Raw genomic sequence first — 25,848 nt, forward strand, 5'->3', positions numbered from 1 at the left:
ATAGATATTAAATGGTTAAGAAAAAGTTCTAGTCAGATTAATGGCTTGGAATAAATATCAAAGTCATTTCCTTGAATAAAAAAATGAAGAACGTGTCCATAGGGAGACGGATAATGCATATAAGGTTATAAAGGGACATAACTCAAGAACAGTAAAAGGGATGCTACCAAAATTTGAACTTTAACTGAGCTTTGTGGTATGGCACCACCAAAATTCAAACTTGACCAGTGTTTTGTGGTTATAAGCATTGTGTATAAATTTCATAACATTTGGTTGAGGAGAACTAAAGTTAGAGAACAGTAACAAAAAAATCAGCAATTTTTCCATTTGTAAAGGGGCAAAACTCTAGATTGGAACAGTGACGCCACCAAAATTCCAACTTGTCTAGTGTTTTGTGGTAATAAGCATTGTGTATAATTTTCATAACATTTGGTTGAGGAGAACTAAAGTTAGAGAATGGAAACTAATCTTGGGATGTACGTTTGGACAAACAGACAGACAAACATACATACAGACAAGGCTAAAACTTAATGCCCCAGCCGTACCGGCATAAAAATAATTTCTTTGAATGAATAATGAGTATATAAATTTCTGTCTTACCCTTCTAGATGGAAGATACACCACAGTGCCAGCTTCTTTCCCCTGTAATACTGCCATCATACAATCTTTCTTGATCAGAGTAATCTCCCCTTTAACGTGCTGGCCAGCATCAATCTACAAGTAAATACGAAAGGACTATAAATAAATCAAAATATAACTTGAAATTAACAGACATTTTAAAAATTTGTAGCATTCCATAGACATTACTTTATATTAGTACAAGCAGAGGTAAGGAATGGTATTTTTGAACAGATTATTTCATAATTAATATTGTGTGGGTGGTTGCTACCTGATGAGCTCAAGGAGATTATTGGTATTCAACAAGTGGATTTTGCAAGTTTGTTTCACTTGTCTGTCACATTGTCATATGGCTTTTAAGTAGGTTACCTCCCTCTTTAATTCAATTTGTACTGTTTAATTAATTATTTTGATATATTTATGCGAGATCTTAGGAATAGTATGTCTACAAAGAACAGAAACTAATCTTATTTCAAATATGTTTAAAACATACTGACACTAGAACAGGTGACAGAGTTTTATTGACACCATGTTGTAGAAGCATACAAATATACCCTCTGGTTATTGCCATAGTAGGTTTTTATGAGTAGTGAGTTTGAATGTCAATTTGATATCTTTCCCCTCTCTTTTTCTACCAACTCTTCAAGCCCCTTCTGAGGGTTATTAAATCAGTCTTGAATTAAATATTTGAGAAAGGAGGAGTGAAGCAAAACGACCAGCGTTGATTGAACAGTAACACTTACCTTGTGTATTGATTTCTGTTTACTGTTGACAGTTTTTATTATATGTTTATTAACGGCCACTTCCACACATTTGTTTTCAGGATCAATAAACAAAACTATACATTTTAATTTACTTCCTTCTTCATAGTTCCCATCTATAAAAAAACAAATGATAAACATTTTAGTAAGAGAAATTTTATGATAGACAAATACATACATGTATGTACAGCTATTAAACACCAAAAAGTACACATAGGCTTTGACTGAAATATAAATCAACAATGTTTGTTCTAGTAGAAAATTATAGGTTCCATTCTAACTCAAGCTTATGGGACCTCACTGCATGCACTATTTCTATACGTGCTCTTGAACACTTGCAACCTAAGCTTGTGACCAAATGGCAACACTGCTTGTGCTATTTCTAGCGCCCTTGAACACTTGCCCAATTATGAAAATTATCAATAAAATTGAAAATGGAAATAGGGAATGTGTCAAAGAGACAACAACAGACCAAAGAAAAGACAACAGCAGAAGGTCACCAACAGGTCTTCATTGCAGCAAGAAATTCCCGCACCCGGAGGTGTCCTTCAAGTTGATTATCAAAGGGAGATAAAAGATGTCATTTTCAAAGCTACTTACCATCCATGTGTTCTTTTGTACAGATGCCTTTGACCCCATTAGTCACATGACCTAGTAAACCATCTTCAGAACAATCTTCTACAATAAAATCTGTTACCTGTCCTATCTTCACACCTCTCAGCTTGTTTTTCTTTCCTATATTTAAAAAAAATAAAAAATTAAAGCATGAATACAAACATCAGAAATAAAATACTTTAACATATAATCACTATTAAAACAAGCCTTCTGTGAATATTGCATGCCAATACATAGTCCCAGCCTGGTTAAAAATTCATTTCAATAGAAAGAAATTCTAACCTAATCTATAACTTGTCATGGTGTAAACTACAAATAATAACTAACAAACCTACCACTAAATTCTTGAAACAATTTACTAAAGAAAAGGAAAAAAATCCAAAATATCATTTATCTTAATACTAGTGTTGTCAATGGTAAACCGGTTAACCGGTTAATCGGTCGAACGACAGAATACCGAATACCAAAAACGCTAACCGGTTAACCGGACTTTTTTCATTTTTTTATAAATTTGATATAAATCTGTATTGAAATCATAAAAATTGTCGTCGTGATAATTAATTTTACAGATCAATTGTCCAATATATTGATTGCTATCATTGTTAATCCTAAAAAAATAAAATTGATTAGAGTTGGGGCAGGATCTTGAAGAAACATAATTAGTATACATGTTTTTCTAACAGTAACTTTAAATCAGTAATGAGATTAAATTTTACTAATTACTTCATTATTTCGTTTTTCAACTAATATTGTGTAAACCTACATCTAAATGTGCAACCTCCGTAGTGCAAGGGTTAGTCTTACTTTTTAATTTAAAAATTTGAAATGCAAACCAATGTTAATGTACTCAATGTGTACGTGATAGTAGGAGTAACATGCCTAAAGAAAAAAGCAAACGCAGTAAAGAAACAGGTCGTACGATGACCTATAGTTGTTAATATCTGTGTCATTTTGGTCTCTTGTGAAGAATTGTCTTTTACAATCATACCACATCTTCTCTTTTTATAATTTATCATTTCAAATTGAAACACACCAGAAACACAGAAAAGGAAAAAATAATCGGTTTCAGACATATGACATATTCAATTCTACGAGATTAATATTTTTTTTTTCAATCTGAAGTTGGTACAAACGCTTTTGTTGATACGGTGTATTTGATTATTAAAAGTCAAACTTCGCCAGTAATCCTCATGGACAAGCCTTATAATGCTAAAGGAATAACTTCAATTCTAAAAGCGTATTTATGTCTTGGATGAAAGTTGTCAAATTGACACACATACCACATCTTATATCTATGTGTAGGGTTCACTTGATAAGGATTTTAAACACCAACTTAAACTACCGGTTAACCGGTTAATAGGTCGAACAATTATCTGAGTAACCGGTTAGGCAAAATTGTATGATTTGACAACACTACTTAATACCATGTCTTTTACAAATCTTTTAAAAATTGTGTTATTTCCCTTTGAACAAAAATCTAGTAATTTATGATAAGTATTTCATCAAAAATTTAATTCAAGGGAAAGGGCTTTAACTGAGCATGGAGAAAAGCTAAAATCATGAATATCGAACTTGACCTGCAACTTCTCATGATAAAACAATACACCAAATATCAAATCAATATTTCCAAGCATAAGGAAAAAGTCTGGAACATTAATTTGCAGGACTGACGGATGGACAGACAGATAGACAGACAGAGTGCAAACTTGAGTCCCCTTCGACTATGTCGGTAAGGGACCAACAACCATTATATTATAGGTAATCCACCATAACAAAGAAAAGATAGGAGCAGCATATTTGAAAATTACAATAATTACACTTGCATTTATGTTGATTGTCTAACTGATTGTCAAATCATAAAAGAATTGATGCATGCAATAATTTCTGAATTTACATTTAATGATCCCCTAACTTACACTTGATAAGATATCAAACCAAATGCAAAACTCAGGAAAAAGAAAATGTAAATTAATAATTACCTTTGTTTTCTATCACTTTATTCCAAGCACTATCTACCTCCTGTAGATATGAACTTAGCAGATCTATTCCAATATCTATGTTACCATGGTAACAATCTTGTATTCTCAAACTGACAATAAAGCGATTTTTCTCATTGTCCACTTCTGTTACCATGGCAATGACAGGTTGCCCTTGGTGATATATTGTATTTAAATCTTCCACTTTGGATCCTGAAGCAAACTTAAATAAAAAAAATGGAATACTAGATCAACAAATCTTTTTGCATTGTTATATGCATACTGGACTTAATTGTCCATTACAGGTAAGAGTAAGCTATGATAAAGAGGTAGTTTAAATTGTGGCTTTGGTTGTTTTGATCTGTTGTCTATTCTGACATAGACTTCTTTTAGGCTGATTTGTGCTATGTATATTGATGTGTTTGCTTATTCCTCATTAGTAAGAGATGTGGAAAAAAGGGGGGGGGGTGTTAATGTGTCATGAGGCATGCTTGGCCTCACTGTATAATTGCTACTGATAGATGCTATTTTTTTAATTTTGTTTCATTTTTATAGTTTAAGAGTGTGGCATTCATTTTGCTGAACTAGTTTACATTATTGTTAGGATACAGCTGAATCCCAAGTCTTGCTGCGATGAAGACAGACTGAGCCTGCTTTCTTTTTGTTGTCAAGTTGTTGTATCTTTGACACATACTCTGTTTCCATTCTAGTATGTAATTATTGAAGTCAAATAAATATATTTTGTTGAACTGGTGTTATGAATTAATTATTTGTGAAGATTTCAAGTATACTCACTTTATTAGGAGATAGTCCTACTAATTGACCTGCAAACTGGACAAACACTCCGTAGGACATTATATTACGGATGGTACCAGGTATCATCATGCCAATCTGTGAAACATAAAATACAAGTATGATTGTATTCTAACTGACGCTTGAAGGCTTAACAATAATATTGTGTATTGAAAAATTAACAGTGCATGAATCTATATGTAAAATTGACTAATTGAAAAAACAAAAGTTGTGTAATGACTATAATGTTACCTTTATCTGATCAATGGATGTAACAGCCACATGTTCTTTACCATACTCTATCATAGATTTCCTGGCTGTCATTATCTGTATATCAGTTAAGAATTTTATTTTGTTTAATACATGGTTACCTTACTTGACTGTTATTTTAATATTAATATGGTCTTTGTTTGCTATCAGTTTATATACATCAACATGTGTTAAACTTTAACTATGAGATATTGCACACTAATGTCACCCCTGCATTAAGCATTTGATAATCAGCAGATTGAATGAGTTATAAATGTGAAAACTCATCACAAGTTTTAGCATGTAGCATGAAGTCATGTTTCAAGGAAAAATGAAATTTCATTGGACCAAAGGATTGACAGGGATAAAATAGTAAGATCACTTCCTTGGTTAGTTTACTATTGATTATATGTATTTTTTGGATTGATTTTCTGTTTTCTTTGTTATGCTTTGTGAAATCAAAGACAGAAATCTTAGCTATTAGGTAAGAACAAGTACATGAATGTTAATGAATATTTATTACTTATTCTTCCCACTAAAGTATAATGTCTTCCAAAATGGATTCTTCTGGGGGGCATAAAATTGATAAATAACACATAAAACTTTTAATAAAGGATACAGGCATATTATTTCTACTGAGGTACATGACATTTTCGATGACATCTCCAGGATTATACATATCCAGCAGTAAATGGCTGGTTTCCATGGAATCTGTTAGATGCTTTATGGGTAGAAAAGCTTGTTTTGATGATGGTAGTTTGACATCCAGACCAGTTTCTGTTTTCCCAGTCACCTCGCACTTCATAATCTATAAAACACAATAATATATATAATCGTACAGACCACATATCAGTAAATATAGGAATAACTCAAATCCATTCAAATTTTGATATTCCTCCTTCTCTTCTTTCATTTAAAAGGGGAAACAAATATTTATATGTCTTACAAAAAGTAGCACTTCTTTTCAACTTCTATACAAATATCTGGGAAAATACTCAAGTTAAAATTTGTCTTAAAAATAAAACACAGTTTAATGTTATACATTAATCATTTAACACCATAAGGATCAAAACCAGATTAGATATGTCTATTTTTGAGGTTATGTTAATCTGGTACAAACAGAAAGCATTCAATACCTCAAGGGTATTTATTATCTTTATATAATTCTGAACCAGTCCTCAATCTGATAATCACAATTGTAGCAGTTAAATCTTACCTGTCCGATCTTCATACCATCTTCACTCTCATCCTCTTTGGTTCCAAATGAAGATTTAGCACCAACCTAAACATTGCAAATATTTTAATGTTTTATCATTAGCTAGAAATCGGTAAAACTTAATTCGTTTAAAAATGTGGGGAAAAAACAAACCTGAATTATGAAACATCCGTTTTTATTGACTTCAAGTTATTGCGGCTGTTGATTTTCAAATTAAGTCTCCTTCTAACAAATAAATAAAAAAACTTAATGGAGAATATTGAGCTTACTAGTAAAGCATTAAGTAATTAAGGTATTAAATAGTCACAGATGTCAAGACTCGAGGCACCTTAAAACTTGCAATATTGTTTGGTGTGCTTTTTATTGAACATAGAATCAATCTGTAGAAAATTTTTATCCTTTGCTGCTGCTTCGTTTACCTTTATTGTACATATCCTTTTATTCTAAACATATACATACACAAACATTTACTCACATTAAAAGACAGAATAATTTTCTTCTTTTCTTCATTCCAAGATAAAACCTTTGCTTTGACAACCTGACCTTTAAAGAAGACTTTCTCTGGGAATTCTATGTTTTCAGTGCTTAGCTGTTTCCTTGGAACCCAACCCTACAAATAAATAATACAATCAATATGTCAATCTTTTTTCTCCTTCTTATAAATGAGAAATAATAAATGTATTTCTATAAATCTTACAAATTTTAATACTGTTAATTCAGAAATTATTGCGTGCATCTATTATTGTGATTTTAAATGCATATACAGTATTCTTTACAATGGAAAATTCAACAGCTTATAAACTTCATTAGATCTAAGACCTCTTTAAAATGTTCTCTGCATATTGTTTTAAAACATATAAATTGATTAACTGACTATTTTATCTTATTATACCTTAATTTCATTGAAGAAAGCAACAAGAACTCCTTTATTGGTGATCTTTGCTATGTATCCTTCTACATCCATTCCTGATTTAAGCTGATCAAAATCTGTCAGAATTGGTAACTTGGTATTCAGTAACATTTTCTTGTTGGTTAAAATTACATTTCTCTTCTTTTCATCTACTCTCAAGACCTATAGAAAACATAAAAGATGAAACAATTCATTGCAAGGAAGACTATTCCTTATGTAAATAGGTAATCACACTTTTCCCGACTTTTTTTAAAAATGTTATCTAAATTTACAAAAGGACTATTCCATAAAAGACTTCAAGGGATGGAAATATATTATTTTTAACCATGAACCATGAAACTCTTTATTTAAATCATAATCTAGTAGTTGAGTTATCAAGCATTGCACTGATAATCCAAATAAATCATCTTTTTTAAAACAACCTCTTCATTGTTGAAGGCCGTACAGTGGCCTATAGTTGTTAATTTTTGTGTCATTTTGGCTCTTGTGGAGAGTAGTCTCATTGGCAATTATACCACATCTTCTTTTTAATATCTCACTGTATGTTTGGTATAATAAAGTAATTGCGGCTCCTTTTAAAGAAGGGATGAATATCCAGAATTGACAACCCTAAAAAATATTTTACTACAGGCTTAGCCCTCAGTGAAACAACCATTTAGTGTTGACAAATTTGGATAATCACCATTTCTATGGGCCATAATTGTATAATACTCATGAATTGTCGAAGGTGAATTCTACAATAAAGTAGTGGGTTAAACAAAGATGTATGAGATTATAATGAAAATAATTCTATTAACCATCTAATTAAATAAATTAACAAACTTGCTTTTCTAAATATTTCAAATACAACAAAAATCAGTGACTTACTCTACACTTGAGTTGTTTCCCTTCATGGAACTCTTTAACATCTCTGGTTTTGAAGGTTGAATTAGCCAGATGAAGATTTGGTATATAGCCATGAATGTTCTGAGATAACTTTACACCAATTCCTTTCTCGACGCAGGTCTCTACTGTACACTAAAACATATAATAGTTGTTGTATGTTATTCCCTAATTAATATTGTAATGTACACTAAAACATAAAATAGGTGTTGTAGTTTTTATGGATAAATATGGTATTGTACACTAAAACATTGTAATTATTGTTGACTGAAAACAAAAACATTGTAATAATCGTCATACTGTACACTATAACATAATGCACTTCTACTTAAAAAATATTGTACTGTACACTAAAATATAACAATGATTGTGTGGAATAAGCTGTTGTTATAAAATTGAAAAGGACGTACACAATATTCAGTATTTGCAACAAACAATATGAATCTTTAGAACTAACCTCAACAATATCCCCTGGTCTGATATCCTGTAGCGACATATATTTCTGATCTAATATACTTCTACAATATAAAGTAACACACGTTTACAATCAGTAAACAGGCAACAAAATTTGTTTAAATTTGATAGAAATCAACATGGATTTATTTATGTTTTCTTTATTTTTTATTTTTCATTAATGCAAGGCTAATATTTTAGTTACAGCTAATTTCCTAATGCATGTAGAACAAAACTTTGGTAAGCTTGCTTGCTTTGTTTGTATATTGTACAATCATAAGGATAACACTCAATTACATTCAAATATAAAATATAGAGTTTAAACTATGTCTATATATATTGTTCAAAGATGTCAATCTTATTTGCAAAGCTTGTATAAACAATTGTACAAACAAAGCAAGCAAGCCAACCAAGTTTTACTTTACAAGCATTAGGAAATCAGTTGTAAGCAACCAAACTGATTGAAATTTAAAGTATGTATAGTTGGTTACGAAATCCCTATTAAAGAATTACTCATTCTTTGTGGGGAAAATTGCCCTGGATCTCAAATTCATATTTTAAATACCTAAATGGAATATAGGTAAAAATAATCAAAAATTGTATGTCTGGCTTAAAATATTATCTCTGACCTACACCAGTCGGGACAACAACCCTTATGCGCCTCGAAATGAGGAACTCAAAAGTCACGGGTAAAGAAAAAATCTCTGTGTTGTGATATTGGACATGTTTCTATTTTTAACAAATGACTGAACTCCAATTATTTGTGGTGATTAGGAAAGTAGAGGAACATAGAATAAATGTGTAAAAACTATGGAGCTATTGAATGTGTTCAAAGTATTAAATTTTCAAAGAACTTATTGTGTTAAAAAGGGGACATTTTACCACAAGGAGCCGCATCACAAAAACATGTTCGGGGTTTGCTAATTTACGGGAAAAGTAATCTCACTTCGTACCCGAAAATTTAACCACATATGTGAAAATGTCACAGCTTCAAAACGAGCTATCATACATATCCAAGTTTACGATATGGACTGAGCTACAGGAAAAAACGTTACCATACTGCCTATGTAAAAACAATTAAAGATATTGACCCAGTCCACTACTTACATGAGCTTTTTTATATAAAGGTAAAAACTATGTACACATACTACTTATGTCATGTTGTACTTACTGTTTCAATGTTATTGTAACTAATTGGTCTATGTAGTGAAAGTCCATTACTCTACACCTAAAAGTTACAAAAAAATACTTCATACAATGATTAAAAAAAAGTCACTGACAATAAAAAAAAAATGTAACCCAGTGTCTCACCTATTTTTGCTGTAAATCGCAGGCTCAACAACATGAGGAAAAAAATCAATAAAAATATTCCTCTTGTTACTATTTTATGATTGTAAGAAAATCTAAGTTCATTTAAAAGTAAATTACAGAAAAAACGGAGTAATCTTTTTACAAACATTACTTCTGGATACAATCTTATGATCATAAATAAGCTTCTGTCCAAGTTTGGTACAAACCCAGGATAGTTTAAGAAAGTTATTAACATTCTAAAAACTTTAACCACAGAGTGAATGTAATGTTTCCCCACAGAAAAAACTAAGTCTATTTATAAGTAAAATACGGAAAAAATTTAATTTCATTTTTACAAAATTTACTTCTGGATACTATCTTATGATCATAAACAAGCTTCTGTGTAAGTTTGGTAGAAATCCAGTGCAGTTTCAGAAAGTTATTAATATTTCAAAAGCTTTAACTACAGAGTGAATATTTGTTGACGCCGCTGACGACGACGGAATGTAGGATCTTTCGACTAAAGTCGAAGGCTCGACAAAAACATTAGAATGAAAATTAACACACCATACATAAGCATTTAGTTGATATAGAACTCTTAAAAGTATCTTTTTATATAGGGTTAAATCTAATTGGCTGATGGCTAGATAATTTAATGTATCATAGCTGACTTTGCGATATGGACTTTGCTCATTGATGAAGAAAGCTGTGTGATCTATAGTTGTTAATTTCTGTGTCATTTGGTCTCTTGAGAAGAGTTCTAAAACTACTGATAAGAAGGATGAATTCCTACATTTCATAAAGGATACCAAAAAGGAAAAAAAACAGTTCACAGTCAAAAGATCTCAGTTTCCCAAGGACAACTGTTCTTATACTCAATACTGAAATGTTATGACAATATTGTTTTAACAAAAATGTAATTTTTGGTTGAAAAGGGAACTCCACTTTTGATTTTTGAAGTGTAAAGTATCATGATGTTTTAGTATAATACCTGTGTTCAGATCCTTGTTTGAACATACTGCGAACATCAGCAATTTTTCCATCACTCAAATTCTTTAACTACAAAATATAATAAATATTTTTTTTAAACAGAATTAAATTGTAAAAGACCAATAAAGCCAATAATAATCCATACTTTATGATATTAAAAATCAAAATTATTACGAAACTATTGTACATTTCCTTTTTCCTGTGCGAGATTTTATTAACAATATTTGTAACACAACAACAGAAAATTAAGCGAGTTCCGTCTACAGTAAGCTATTCTACAACAATCAAACTTTTTTAATCAGTATTCTTGTTTGTTTGCAAAATATTTTCTTGACAGTTAAAAGTCTCTAAATGTAACCTTGTATCCTAAATTGTATAAATAAAAAATATTGCAGCTTACTTTAACTTTATGATTTTCAACCATCATATATGTAACATACCCCACAGGTTGCTTTGATGTCTCCTGGCAGTTTAAACAGAACATTATAGCTGCTTGCATGTGTTACCTCTGCATTCTCCACTATCTGACATACAGTCAGCTGACCAAACTGACCAATCACAGGCACACCTTTGTATTCCACCAGGTGGGGTAGATTTGACAACACAGCAGCTTTTGTTGTTGGATGAATGTACAGAACACATGCTTTAATCTACATCAGAAAAAGAAAAACTCATTTATTTCATTGGTTGCAACAAAATATCAAGATTATTAAGTCAAATAAGTACTAATATTTCACATGTACAATAAACCCTGTATGTTTTCAGTTTTTCTTTTCCTATGTTTAGATTTTATTCTGTTGTATTTTTTTTATGTCATCTATTTTGTTTTTTGTCATGGTGTTCATTTGTGTCATCAAATTATGAGTTTGAATATCCTATGAAATTCAAAAACCATTTGTCGACGTGTTGAATTCAACACTGGGCAAATGAAAATTGCTTCAATCTTTGTTCTAGATTTACCTTATTTGGAGAATTTTTGTTTCAATGCCTGAATTTTTTTTAAAAAGCTCTTGATAAAATTACACAATACACCGTTTGCAAGAAAACTGGTTGATAATTAAGTGGTTTATTATATTACCTTCTTATTTTTGAGAGCCTTGTCTGGATTTTCTGTAAGATGTGATCTGTGGATAGTACCACCATACTGCAAAAACTTCACAGTAACACCATCACCAGTCAACTGGAAACATAATATAAACAATCAATGATAATCCTTACACGTCTTACTAAAGGGAGAACAGGAGGGGAGTCAGGGATATAATATGAGGCAGGCATTACCGGTGAATTGGGACGAAGTTTTTTTTTCCTTTCTTTTAATTCAAACATGTTGTTAAAAGAAACGGAAATACCGTAACGTTTCCAATATTGGTGCTGTTGTTTTTAAAGTGTCCATGTCAGTTACTGATTTTATATATATTCTTGTTTTTAAAAGTGCCCATGTCAGTTACTGACATTAAAATATATTCTTGTTTTTAAAAGTGCCCATGTCAGTTACTGACATTAAAATATATTCTTGTTTTTAAAAGTGCCCATGTCAGTTACTGACATTAAAATATATTCTTGTTTTTAAAAGTGCCCATGTCAGATACTGACATTAAAATATACTCTTGTTTTTAAAGTGTCCATGTCAGTTACTGATTTTATATATATTCTTGTTTTTAAAAGTGCCCATGTCAGATACTGACATTAAAATATACTCTTGTTTTTAAAGTGTCCATGTCAGTTACTGATTTTATATATATTCTTGTTTTTAAAATGCCCATGTCAGATACTGACATTAAAATATACTCTTGTTTTTAAAGTGTCCATGTCAGTTACTGATTTTATATATATTCTTGTTTTTAAAAGTGCCCATGTCAGATACTGACATTAAAATATACTCTTGTTTTTAAAGTGTCCATGTCAGTTACTGATTTTATATATATTCTTGTTTTTAAAAGTGCCCATGTCAGTTACTGACATTAAAATATATTCTTGTTTTTAAAAGTGCCCATGTCAGATACTGACATTAAAATATACTCTTGTTTTTAAAGTGTCCATGTCAGTTACTGACTTTAAAATATACTCTTGTTTTTGGAGTGTCCATGTCAGTTTAATACTGACTTTAAAATATACTCTTGTTTTTAACTTCTATTTCCTTCAGTGGAAGTATTCATAATATAATAAGTTACAAATATACAATAAAATAAGCACTTATAATAAAGTTATAAATATACTGATTACCTGGTCTACTGTAGCATTCACTTTCATTCCTGGAATAAAACTTCTAAATGGAATATCCTTTGCAACAACCTATAAAAGTAAAAATATAAAAGAAATATAAATACAGGGCTTGGTGTGTAATATGCAGTTACTTAGTATTTCAAAATATTTATATATTCAAATCATTCCAAAGTTTTCAAGTTTTAATAAATAACGTGCAACTAAGTTTGTGACCTTGACCTTGTAGATATACAATCATCCTTTATTTGCAACTAACCATCTAGATAACAGATCTCCTTCAAAGTGTTCAAAAGTTCTGCATCAGAAAGATTGACAGTGTTTTTTCATGTACATTTTTGTAGTTTTAAATTCTTTCAAAATTTTCCTGCCTGTAAAATTGACAGTAAATATCAAAAAGTTTCCCAAAATTTTTTTGTGAAAAAAGAAATGTGTGCTTCCATAGTAGTAAAACCATTTTTTTAAAGCCTAGTATGGGTATGGGGTTTGCTCATTGCTGAAGGTCATTTTGACTGGTAATTGTCCACGTCTTTGGACTTTATAGACAGCTGTCTCAATGGCAATCTTAACAATTCTAAGTTTTGCTCAAGGTCTATAATTTCATACTTGACATGAACTTTTAACCAGAAAACACTTATGTGGATTTTACAAGGTTTATGCCACTCCATTTAATGTTTCCTTCTTCAGAATTTTTAAGACAAAAAATACCAGAAGGACTACTTACCTCATTTGATGCTAGTTTGTTAGGATCTATGGTCACTGCGACAGTTCTAGATTCTCCACTTAACATGTCCAGTTTATCCCCCTCCCACCCAGCGGGACTACTAACCTCATTTGATGCTAGTTTGTTAGGATCTATGGTCACTGTGACAGTTCTAGATTCTCCACTTAACATGTCCAGTTTATCCCCCTCCCACCCTGCGGGACTACTAACCTCATTTGATGCTAGTTTGTTAGGATCTATGGTCACTGTGACAGTTCTAGATTCTCCACTTAACATGTCCAGTTTATCCTTCCCTGTTTCTACTTTACATATTATAGATTGTCCAACCATCAATGGATATCCTGCAAAACACATTAACTCACTTTTATATCTTCTATTTTATATAATTAGAAATCTTGTGGTAGGCCTAATCTATCTATTAAACAACATCAGCTTGAAAATTAGTATTTGCAGCTTTTCTGCAAAATATGCTACATTTTAGAATAAGAGCAAAGCCTGGTCAACTTGGAGTCAAGTAGGGTCTATTTGTAGGGTGGGTGACATGTCTTCTTGCAGACTATTACTATATTAACTAGTACGATAACAAGAATGCGTCCATAGTACATGGATGCCCCATTCACACTATCATTTTGTATGTACAGTGGACTGTGAAATTGGGGTAGAAATTCGTTATTTGGCATTAAAATTAGAAAGATCATATCTGACATAGGGAACATGTGTACTAAGTTTCCAGTTGATTGGACTTCTACTTCATCAAAAACTACCTTGACCAAAAAACTTTAAACTGAAGAGGGACAGACGGACGGAAAAACGTAGAGGGACGAACGGACAAACAGACAAACAGATGCACAGACCAGAAAACATAATGCCCTTAAATTGGGCATAATAAAAATCCTCTGACTTAGCATGTAGGTAGTTCAATTTCATTAATAAGTTCTCGTTCTAATTTTACTAAATTTGCCTCTGGCTGTTATTCCACCATTCATACATTCATTCTTTAATTGTATGACAACACTTACCATCATTATGTAGCTGTATGAATCGTTCAGCATCCTTATTCTTTAGGAAAGCTTTGTTGTTCTTTACTCCTAGGTCCACTACATATCCATGATCTTCCTGACTTGCAATACTACCATACAAAACCTGGCAATCACACAATTCAAGAATAAAATGAAAATACTTTCTATTTACAATGTACTATGGAATTATAATTTTTGTGGATTAAGTGGGTAAAAGTAAACTCTGAATTAAACCATCAGATTTTCTTGATTTGCCCTTACCTGTCAAAATAATCAAAATTAAACATTTTAACAGGATTAACAAGATTAACAGCCTAAGGATTGATGGTAAATTAAATAATGAATAGCTGTATAACAAAGTACTTACGAGTCCATCTCTTATATGTGAAGGTTCAAACTCCTGATTAACAGCTTTAGGGTTGATGGTCAGTTTAATGGCAGTTTTTCCTTTTGTGTTTTTCCCTATAGATACCACTTTACTAGGTATTATAGTTCCTATCTTAAATATTTCATGTAAACTGTGAACATCCTGAGAGAGAAAAAAATCACTTTTATAATTCAATCATGCACATCCATTAAATAATTTCAATAACATCTTTAACTTGTATGTTGGAAACAAAAATAACTAATATTTATAACCTTGTTTCTCTTCAGCTAGCTTCAAATGCAAAAACGCAATAAACATTCATAGATTTCAAACTATCAAAAAATGCAAATATAGAAATTTCTCTTATGTCCTCTGTCAATAATATTTCATCATGTTCATTGCACTTAGGCTTAGATTAAAATATTGATTGTTTGCCCTTTACCGACAGACCCTATAAATTCGTTGCGCCTGAAAATCTTTTATTTGTATTTACCAGCAAGATTTTATTTTATTTTATTTTTTCATTCCTACCAAAAATCTTATATTTGTATTTCCCGCTCAAAACTATTTTATCCGGAATTCTCGGGTTTTATCTTTTACATATAAGGTCCAGTTCGTTTGGTATCACCTTAGCGTTTGACATGAACACTTGCATTTGAAGTTTCAAAGCATTTGTTTGAAATCGATGTTCAGCATGTGAACGCTTCCTGAAATCATGATATGCGGTACGCTACTCTGTACCTTTATACTTAAAAAGCAGGGTTCATTTACAAAAAAGTTTGTTTGATACAAAATTATCAACGTGTGTACAATCTAATTTGTAAACGGACGTTGTATTCTATGAAGGGATGACCTTTTGTGATCCGCAGATCAGGATGATTATGTTAACGATGCTGCTATATACACCTTATTGCTATTAGCCTACTCGGCCAGCCGACCCGGCCTCTTGACCTTTTGACGCATACAGCAATCACTTTTCCATTGTGGCGTCAGATATATTGTTTTATGATGTCAAAATTTTACGGGAACCTGTGTAATATCAAGTAATGGCGGACAAATAGAGATAAGGTGTATTATTTATATCTGATATGAATCAAAAGTGACAAAACCCTGTAAAGTGGAGAATATCTGGCAGTAAAACGCCAAGTTGTCCATACAGATCATTTATAAAAGCGATGTAAAATACATGACAATTGTCAAAGTTTTATGTCTTGTAGCATTTTTATTGGAAACAAAGGCACACACTATGTTTTTAACACTCTAGGGACTTTTTCTACTAGTAATGTATGTCTGCCCGGACATATCTTATCAGTACAAAGTTATCTTTTACAGAAAATCTTAAGGTAAGCATAAAAGGTACGTAGTATAGAATCACAGGCACTTGTTTCTATCCATTGGAAGACCCACTATCAACGTACATTTACTCGTAAATGTATGTTGATAGTGGGTCTTCCAATGGACAGAAACAAGTGCCTGTGCTTCACATTCTACGTCATTTTTTTTTTAAAACTAATAGTCCCAGAAAACTGACTTGCAAAAACAAAACGGACACAAATGACATTATGCAGAGTTTGTATCTATAAAATAAAATATTATACCTACCTGCCTACCCATGACAAATTATATACCGAGCCAAGTTATTTTTTGGCGGAAAAAAATAAAATATTTTACCTACCTACCTACCCTGTTTCAAAACATAGGGTCGGAAAAGGGCAAACAAACAATATTTTAATTTAGGCCTTATGAGAGAATATTACAAAATTTAGGTAAGTTAGGTCAGTCATCTCCTAATTTTACGACTAGAACTAGTATTATAAAGATTCATATGTACATTCTTGTGTACAACATGGTGTTCTACAACTGAGTACAGGTCATCAATGCTCATTCATCTAGAAAGATGTCATTCATACCAATATTGAAATAAAGTTATTTCTGTTTCCTTCACTTCAAAATGGTGCTAGAAAGACGTCATTCGTACCAATATTGAAATAAGTTAATTCTGTTTCCTTCACTTCAAAATGGTGCTAGAAAGACGTCATTCGTACAAATATTGAAATAAATTTATTCTGTTTCCTTCACTTTAAAATGGTGGAAAGGAGCAATATTTCTTTAAACATATCCTCAAATAGTATTCTACATTAGTTTTGAGTCAATATTCATCTATCCTTTGAGTAAGAGTTGTACAAAGAAACTTATTAACACATATTGTAATACTGTAACTGAAGAAAGCTAATTCAATTACCTCCCCTTTTCCATTTAAGACCATGATTTATTTCTTCAAGTTTCCCTGAGTAGTGTTCTATAAATGTGTAATTTTTATCATATAAGTTTTGAAATGTAGGAAAAGTTGTGCATATCAAATACAATTACAGAATAAAGCTATATTGAACAAAGTTAATTTGATTATCTCCCCTTAAACATTTTGGACTAGGATTATATTTTTGGCTTCACATACTCAGGTAGTGTTTTATGTATTAAAATTTTCATTGATATTTGTCTAGTCATTGTATATGTTTCAGTTAAAAGTTTTGACATGTAGGAAGACATGTGCCTACCAGAGACAATTACCAAATATTGCTTTATTGAACAATGTTAATTTGATTATCTCCCCTTAAACATGTTTTTTAGACTAGGATGCAATCAACAGTATGAATTTACCTGGTCTTTCTAAAAATTTATGCTTCAGAGTAAGTTCACCTGCTCCAAAAAGAGCTACAGTGGGTGCAAATAAGTTTTGCACTTTTCACTGCCAAAAAAACAGGATGTTTACAGTTTGTCTCACCTCAAAACATGTGTATTTAATCTAATTTTTTAAAATCTTTTTAATCATTCAACCTGTTTTAATTAAAGCTAATTAACTTATTTTTACAACCAAATACAAAAAACATGATACTTTTTCACCAATTTAATATGTTGATAAAAAGGGTCTTCCCTCAATGTCTATTTTCAGTCGGGGAATAACCCCTAGTTTTTTATACGAAACTGTTTATAGCACCCCTAGGATTATGCACATCCTCAGGAAGTGTTCTATGATTTTAACTTTATTTCCAACCATAATAAAAAGACTTGAGAAAAACATAAAATTAAAAATTAAAAAAAAGGCAGATAAATAAAGGTAGAAGCAGGGTTTCCCCTGGGTCAATTATTTTTTTCGCCACCTCTTTCGCCAAAACAATATATTTTTCGCCACTTTATTATTTTTTTCGCCAAGTAACACAATATATTTTTCTTTTAAAATTTTCCTTTTTTCAGCCCCCCCCCCCCCCCCCTAAATAAGAAGTGGTTTTTACAACAGAACGAAGCATCTTATCACTTGAAATTGATCCCTCATGTAAGGTGTAGTCATTACATTGAAGGGTTACTCTCATGCCAACCTTTTGAATATATTTGTCATAACGACAGTTTTCTTTTCTAGACCATCGTAAATAAGTAAAACTATATGCTTGAAACAAGTGTGTCACTGAAACGACTTTGGAGTACCCACTCAAATCAATTATCTATATGAAAGTTAAATGATAAAGTTTTAAATCAGAGACATTTCTTGCTTTTGAACATTTTCCGTCATAACAACAATTTTCTTTTCTGGACTATCATTAAAAGAAGAAGAGGCAGCGTAAAAATTTTGCTTCAAACACGTGCGTCGCAAAGTGGTTAATAGTTCCCTTTTGTGACATGTGACAGAAGCCATTTAATCATATCATTTTGTCATATTATAACAATCAACACCTTTATTAATTAGTCCTTTGATGTCAATAGCTATGAGTGCAATCAGCTGATTATCGATTTTCTGTCAAAATCTTAACGAGTTCAAGGTGAATTCCGAGTATTGTCTGATTGGTAAAGTCAGAGAAACCCGAAAAAAAGTAAACAAACAAGATGGCTGAAAATAAATCGTTTTATTTATTTCTTTCGCCAAATTCTTTCGCCAATGATGAATTTTAATCGCCAAAATTATTATTTTTTCGCAAATTGCGAAAATGGCGACCGCCAGCGGAAACCCTGGGTAGAAGTAGTATATTACTGTTCAAAAATCATAAATTGTTTAAGCGAAAACAAATATGGGTCACAAACCATAAATGAGTACAAAAAAGTGTACATAATAGTTACTTACTGAGTCTTCCATGTCATCCTCTGTACCACTCTGACTAGCTAGTTGTTTGAGTTGGTCATGGTAGGCATCAGATATGTTAGTTATAGGTACTACACCAGATAGACCACCAGGCAAACTTAATATCACTTCATAATCATGTACTTCCTTCACACAACCCAGTACTAACATGTCGGTAGATAACATCTGAAAGGGAAAATAGTAATAATGTTTACTAAATAAAAATAAAAAAATATTGTCTTTAATTCATGCAATGCATTAATATCAATTCTGCTCCAATAAAATTGAGAAACAGTTGTTTTCTATAAAATGTAAACAACTTGGTTACTGTAAAATATGCTGAATGGGAATTTGAAATACAATGTAACACAATAATCCCCTTAAAACTGTGACTAAGAGTGAAAAATAATAGATCCAAAACTACCCAGTTACATACAAATTTATTGCATTTTTTTTATTTCCCCAGTATATTAAAGTCCTACACATTAAACCTATAATACCTTGGTAGAAAGCTGCTGAATCTGGCCTGTGTTATACTGGTTAGACTTTGGATTCATCACTTTCTGCTTTTTCTTTTTCTTTTCTGTTCCCTTCTTTTCATTTCTCTTCTTTCTTTTCTGTCCTTTCTCAATTTTAGTACCATCTTCTCCAGTCTTCATGGAATAAGAGACATTATCATATTATGATAGTTTTGAAAAATAAAATGTTCAACTCTTTCATAACATTAACAAACTATAAAGGTAGAAAAATGTTTATGTACTTAAGAAAAGCACATTTAACTTCAGGTTAATTTCCCAAATAAAGCTCTGCATGAAAGCTTACAACTAAATTTAACATATTTGCTACTGAGTCAGAGTTTCTTTATAACACATTTAAACTGTGCAACAGATTACAAGTTGATCCAAGGAGGTTGTTTTAGTGTACTGTTATAATTTGAGTAGCAGATTTCGTACCATAGGAAACAAATATAGTGATCCGTCTTTTCTTAAACACACCTCAGGGCTCACACTACTTCAGATTTATAGGGAGAAGTGACTTCTCTTTTTGAAACTGATAGGGAGAAGTGGTGGGATTTGAAAGAGAAGTGCTCATTCGCGCGATGCGCTACAATATTTGGATTTTACTATAGCATGTATAGTATAAAGGGTCATATGTAAATAATGTTCATTCTATATTGTTCAATTCATATCTGAGTATACAATTAAAGTAATATTTCAAATTAAAAGTTGTTTAAGTTTTACTAAGGTTCTTGTGAGAAACTACAAATTAAATATTTAGCATCTAGCACTAAAAAAAAATAATTTTATTTTAAAAAATGTAAAGAATTTATATAATTATATATCAATTACAATTTAATTCCAAACTATCTTGTGTATGAAATTCAGTGTTTCTAATAAAAAAAAAAAAAAGTTTTTAAGCTGGGCCATAATATATTGAAATATAGTATAATAGTCATAATAGTCTCAGAGTTAAACAACTTTAATCAATAGTTTGAAACAATCCATAAAAAATATAGGGAAATTATATACACCAATCAATAAGATGTAACCAAAAGTCTCTTAATTCGTGTGGAATACGTAATTTTTCCCTTTTGGATCAATATTCTTCTGTTAGCTGTTCCATCCATGCGTCCAAAGTAATCATTGTAAAAGTACGGATTTCGGTCATAGCTGGTCCGGTTGAGATTTGTAGTTAAGAAATCAGTCAATGGCGGACGAATGAAAGAAAATTTACAAAAATAAACGATGTTTGACAAGTTATTTGGAAAGGAACATGATGTTTTTACTGCAATACATGGATTAAACACTTAATGGAGGCAACTTGCATCACATTTAAATGAAGAAACAAACTTATTTTGCCGCCGAAATTTTGGTAAATGTACGTTTTTTGAGTAACAAGCACCGGAACTAGCGAAAATGTACGAAGTGATAACAAGTTGATTTTTTATCAAATAACCTGCTACACACTTCAAAGACACTGCTTCACAACCTCTTTTCTTAAGATAATGAATCGTTTATGTCTTAATTTCTTAAATTATCAATGAAAAATTGATGTTTCATCAACTTGGTAAAAATCGAAAATGTCCGATGACGGAAGCGACTGAAAGCGAGTATCGTCTAGAACAGGGCGACTTCTTTTCGCTTTTGGGGGTTGGGGAAAGCAAAGTGAGTCGGGAAATCGACTTCTTCGCCCACTTCGCCTGGTAGCGTGAGCCCTGCACCTGATTCAAGTCAAGAATATAATTAATCTCCTTCAACATGTCCAATACACCAGGTTTAAATGAATCTTTATTTTATAGTCTTTACCTGCAGCCTGATAATATACTGGCAGTTAAATGCTCTTACAACCAAATAGACTTGCAAACATGCAAATGATGTGTAAAATCTGGATATCAATATAAATAACAGTAACAATTGAGAGCTCTTCAAACATATACTTTTCATAAGTTCTTAGAAAATGATATATTGCATTTGCCATTTGAATGTCCTAACAACCTCTTCTATGTACATCAGGGTTGGCAAAAACCTGGGTTTTATGAGTATTGCCCAGCCCAGTGGGAAATACTGGGAAAACCCGGGTTTTACTGGGTTTTAGTGGGTAATACTGGGCAATACTGGGTAATATAAAATACTACTCTGAAATTTATAGAGGATTCAGTGATCAAACACAAATTTCATACATTTAAGATATATATTAGTGTTGTCAACGATTAACCGGTTAACCGGTCGAACGACCGAATACCGAATACCAAAAACTCTAACCGGTTAACCAGACTTTTTTTAATTTTGAAAGTGTTGATATAAATTTGCATGGAAATCATTAAATAGTTATGTTTTATTTAAAAAATTTTGTCGTGGTTATTAATTTGACAGATCAATTGTCCAGTATATTGATTGCTATTGTTGATCCTAAATACAAAAAAATAATTAGAGCTCGGGGCAGGACCTTAAAGAAACATGATTGGTAAACATTTTTTTTAACAATAACTTTAAATCAGAGATGCGATTAAATTTTACTAATTAGTTCATTATTTCGTTTTTGATCTAATATTGTGTAAACCAACATCTAAATGTGTAACCTCTGTAGTGCAAGGTGTAGTCTTTCTTTAAACTAAATGCTACCTTAAAAATTGTGAAATGCAAACTTATGTAATGTACTCAAGGTATACGTGATAGCATGCTGAAAGAAACAAGCAAACAAAGTAAAGAAACAGGTCGTATGTTGAGCTCTATTGTTATTAATTTCTGTGTCATTTTGTTCTCTTGTGGAGAATTGCTTCATTGGCAATCATACCATATCTTCTTTTTTTATAATTAATCATTTCAAATTGAAACACTCCACATTGTTTTCGAAGACAACAAGAGAAAATTAAACAATGATCGGTTTCAAACAAATTCAATTCTACGAGATCAAGACCGTTTCTTTTTATATTTTTCAATCTGAAGTTGGTACAAATGCTATAGTTGATACGGTGTATTTGTTTATTAAAAACCAAACTTCACCAGGAATCCTCACAGACAAGCCTTATCATACCAAAGGACAAACTTCAATTCTTTAATTGTAGTATTATGACTTGGATGAAAAGTTGTCAAATTGACACTCATACCACATCTTATAACTATGTGTACATGTATGGTACTATTGATAAGGCTTTCAAACGACAACTTAAAACTACCGGTTAACCGGTTAATCGGTCGAACGATTATCTGAGTAACCGGTTAGCCAAAAGCGTACAATTTGACAACACTAATATATATATAACCTTTTTTGTTTGTCTTGATTGGTAAAACTGTAAATCATAAAGCAAAAAACTTTTTTTTAAATAAATATAACTCCTATTAAGAATTAACAATTACATGTAAGAAAAATTACATTTAAATAATGTATGTACAAAATGTATGTACTGTCACTAATTAGTAAGTAATTGTTCTGATTAGAATGCAGATTTGTTTAGGTAACAATAATCAGCCCTTTCAATTTTATAGGTGTTAATGGCATGACCCCTTAGAGTGTTTATTTAGCAATATGACAAATGTATGAATGTAAAACATTTAAATTAACAATTCACTTAAACATTGCAATAAAAAAAAAATCAAAGTATGGATTGTTGAAACAATGCTTGGTAATTAACAAGGTTTCCTTAAATGTGCAAATCTTGTATTCCGGCTACATAGAAGGGAATGAAATTGAATTTTTCATACTTTTAGAAATGACTTTCAATGGTTATCTGTATAAAAAGTATATAGTTAGCTAAAATACTATGAAACTACGCAAAAACTTTACTATTTTATATTAAAACAAGCTAAAAAAATCATATTGCCCAGTAATGCCCAGTACCCCCATTTCTGGGAGTATGGCCCAGCCCGGGAAAACCCGGGTGGGTAATACTTTGCCAACCCTGATGTACATGACATATGATGATACTAAAAAAAACCACTGATAACACTATTTTCATACTTTAAATAAATCTTTATCATCTTTTCTATTGTTTGTTTCATGACTTTGTTTCTTTGCCACTCCACCTCTAGGAAAATTTGCTTCCATTTTTCTTTAAAGCAAAATCCAGTTCAGATTTTAGTTTTCTGAAATAAAAAATGTGTTTGAATTATATTTATGTAGGTCCTACCATGTCTGTTAACTTTTCTATATGTACAAGTCTGTTTGTACTCCTGAGTAAATTTTTTATTCAAACATGGCAACTTTTTTCATATATAGGTAAAAATGTACCTTATCTGTTAAGAAGCTAGTCATTTAATACCTTAAATTATCAATTCTTACCCTATATCATGTATATTTTCTATTTTGTACTAAAAAACTACCAATGATCAATACCTATATGCCAAATGCAAACACCACTTCCTATCACATAGACAAAATACATGTTTACTTTATGCATAATATATTTGCAAATCATTGAGTATTTTACCAATTGGAAAAGGAAAAACTTCTTTAAACTGCTTCATATAACTTTATAATTTTTCATATAAAATGTATTATTGGTCCAGTCAACAATGTATTTAATATGTTATTAAACTTTTAAAAATTATATCATTTTTTTTAAATATTGTAACATAAGCTTAGCAGTGAACATGATAAAATACTTCCCTTTATTGAATGAATATTGATGTTTAGTATATCTGTGAATACTTTGTTGTCCTTCCAGCAAATGAAATGATCTAATGACCTATGATTGTTTTATTGATGTAAGAAATACATGGAAACTTTAATTGTTTTTAATTCAACAGTTGTTTTTGCCAGAAAACATAATGCAAAGAGTCAAAAACTGATAAAATCCAAAAATGTAAAAGCCGTGAATTTTTATGTTTGCATAAGAATTTACTCATTAATGATAAATCAAACATTATGCCAAAGCTATGGAATTTTCATTTAGAGAAATAACTGACAACCAATTAATCTCATTCCTGACTCAATATTTCTTATACATTTTTTTGTAATTTCATTTTAAATTGGCATCACTGGATTATTAATCAAGCAAAAAACAACCAAATTAACACAGTTTTTTAATATGAACGTGAATAAACAGACATCAATGAGACAGTTTTTGCCACAGAGTGACACATTCAAATCTTCCCTATATAACATATCAGTACACATTTAACTCATCCAATTTGATTCAAATGGCATACATATAAATCTCTAATATGCCGTTGGAATTGATATAAACCAAATAAATCTTGCATCAGAAACGAACCTGCAAGATATATGGCTTTCTCTTCACACAGGTCAGCCATTTATAATCCCCTTACAACAAATTATCCTTGTTTTTCAAGACCATACTAACAAATGGTGTCAAGGGAGAGTTGATATTTAGTCCCTAAAATGTTCCCCTGAATTGGGGATCGAACCAGGAACCATTGTGTAAGTTTTCAGATGCACTAACCACTATACCACACCTCTCTTTATCACTATTTGTTATTTGCATTACTAGACATCACAAAGGATCCCATAAAATTTGAACGTCCTAATTCAAAATAACTGACGCCACAATGGAAATGTAAGTGTTGCATGACATCAATAGTTCAAGAAACTTTTCAAACGATGAGGAAGGGGGCAGTACCTCTATTAGGACCCTCGTATTGACCATTTTGAAAACCTGATATTCTTTTTTTCTAATTTCAGGATGTTGGGATAATTTAATTCTTTTAAATTCACGACCGCAGGAATTTCATGCTTTTAAACCCAGTATTTCGGGATCAGGACCCATTCTACTCCCCCCCTCCCTCATTAGCTGTATTTTTATCAAGTGGATGCTTGCAGAACTTTTTTCCATATTTGTTTTTATAAAACATGAGATTTATTGAACTCGATATACATTTTTCCAGTTGTCTACATTCTCAAACCAATTTCGTACAAGAGAGGCTGTCATGATGAACGACTAAGAGTCGTATACAACTATAGATAAGGAAATAAAGATAAATTATCCTCATTTTTACTTTTAAAATCTCTAATTTAGCTGAAACATCTTTCCACACGAGTTCTCTGTGGGCAGCGCCATTTTGGTAGAAATCTATGTCATTTCTGAGTTTAAATACCATATACACAAAGTCGACCCTGATAGATTTTTTTAAGACGCCACCTTTCTTTTTGCTCAGTTAGTTAGCAAATAGCAAAATTTGAAAAAAAGACTCTGCCAGAA

At 31.3% G+C, this 25,848-nt stretch overlaps 1 protein-coding gene across 3 annotated transcripts in view; it reads right to left on the reverse strand.

Moving 5' to 3' along the window:
• The window catches only part of LOC134714754 (protein RRP5 homolog), a 46,919-nt gene extending 21,195 nt beyond the window's left edge, over window positions 1-25,724 (reverse strand). Inside the window, exons 1-24 of one of the 3 annotated variants that reach the window (XM_063576274.1) lie at window positions 25,646-25,724; window positions 23,649-23,773; window positions 19,691-19,843; window positions 19,194-19,376; window positions 15,083-15,244; window positions 14,716-14,839; window positions 13,907-14,037; window positions 12,976-13,044; window positions 11,831-11,932; window positions 11,193-11,402; window positions 10,754-10,821; window positions 9,644-9,700; window positions 8,477-8,537; window positions 8,005-8,154; window positions 7,120-7,299; window positions 6,703-6,837; window positions 6,228-6,293; window positions 5,631-5,819; window positions 5,015-5,089; window positions 4,766-4,861; window positions 3,974-4,193; window positions 1,980-2,114; window positions 1,362-1,495; window positions 601-714 (exon numbers count right to left, since the gene is read on the reverse strand). In XM_063576274.1, the coding sequence (XP_063432344.1) occupies window positions 601-714; window positions 1,362-1,495; window positions 1,980-2,114; window positions 3,974-4,193; window positions 4,766-4,861; window positions 5,015-5,089; window positions 5,631-5,819; window positions 6,228-6,293; window positions 6,703-6,837; window positions 7,120-7,299; window positions 8,005-8,154; window positions 8,477-8,537; window positions 9,644-9,700; window positions 10,754-10,821; window positions 11,193-11,402; window positions 11,831-11,932; window positions 12,976-13,044; window positions 13,907-14,037; window positions 14,716-14,839; window positions 15,083-15,244; window positions 19,194-19,376; window positions 19,691-19,843; window positions 23,649-23,735 (2,901 nt within the window). In that variant the 5' untranslated portion in view covers window positions 23,736-23,773; window positions 25,646-25,724. Of the gene's footprint in view, window positions 1-600; window positions 715-1,361; window positions 1,496-1,979; window positions 2,115-3,973; window positions 4,194-4,765; window positions 4,862-5,014; window positions 5,090-5,630; window positions 5,820-6,227; window positions 6,294-6,702; window positions 6,838-7,119; window positions 7,300-8,004; window positions 8,155-8,476; window positions 8,538-9,643; window positions 9,701-10,753; window positions 10,822-11,192; window positions 11,403-11,830; window positions 11,933-12,975; window positions 13,045-13,696; window positions 13,773-13,801; window positions 13,875-13,906; window positions 14,038-14,715; window positions 14,840-15,082; window positions 15,245-19,193; window positions 19,377-19,690; window positions 19,844-23,648; window positions 23,774-25,645 lie in introns of those variants that run through there. The other 2 variants (XM_063576276.1, XM_063576275.1) reach the window with 2 other exon arrangements.
• Between the last annotated feature and the right edge of the window lie 124 nt (window positions 25,725-25,848).

Source organism: Mytilus trossulus, chromosome 4, assembly GCF_036588685.1.
Source record: "Mytilus trossulus isolate FHL-02 chromosome 4, PNRI_Mtr1.1.1.hap1, whole genome shotgun sequence".
Taxonomy (NCBI): Eukaryota; Metazoa; Mollusca; class Bivalvia; order Mytilida; family Mytilidae; genus Mytilus; species Mytilus trossulus.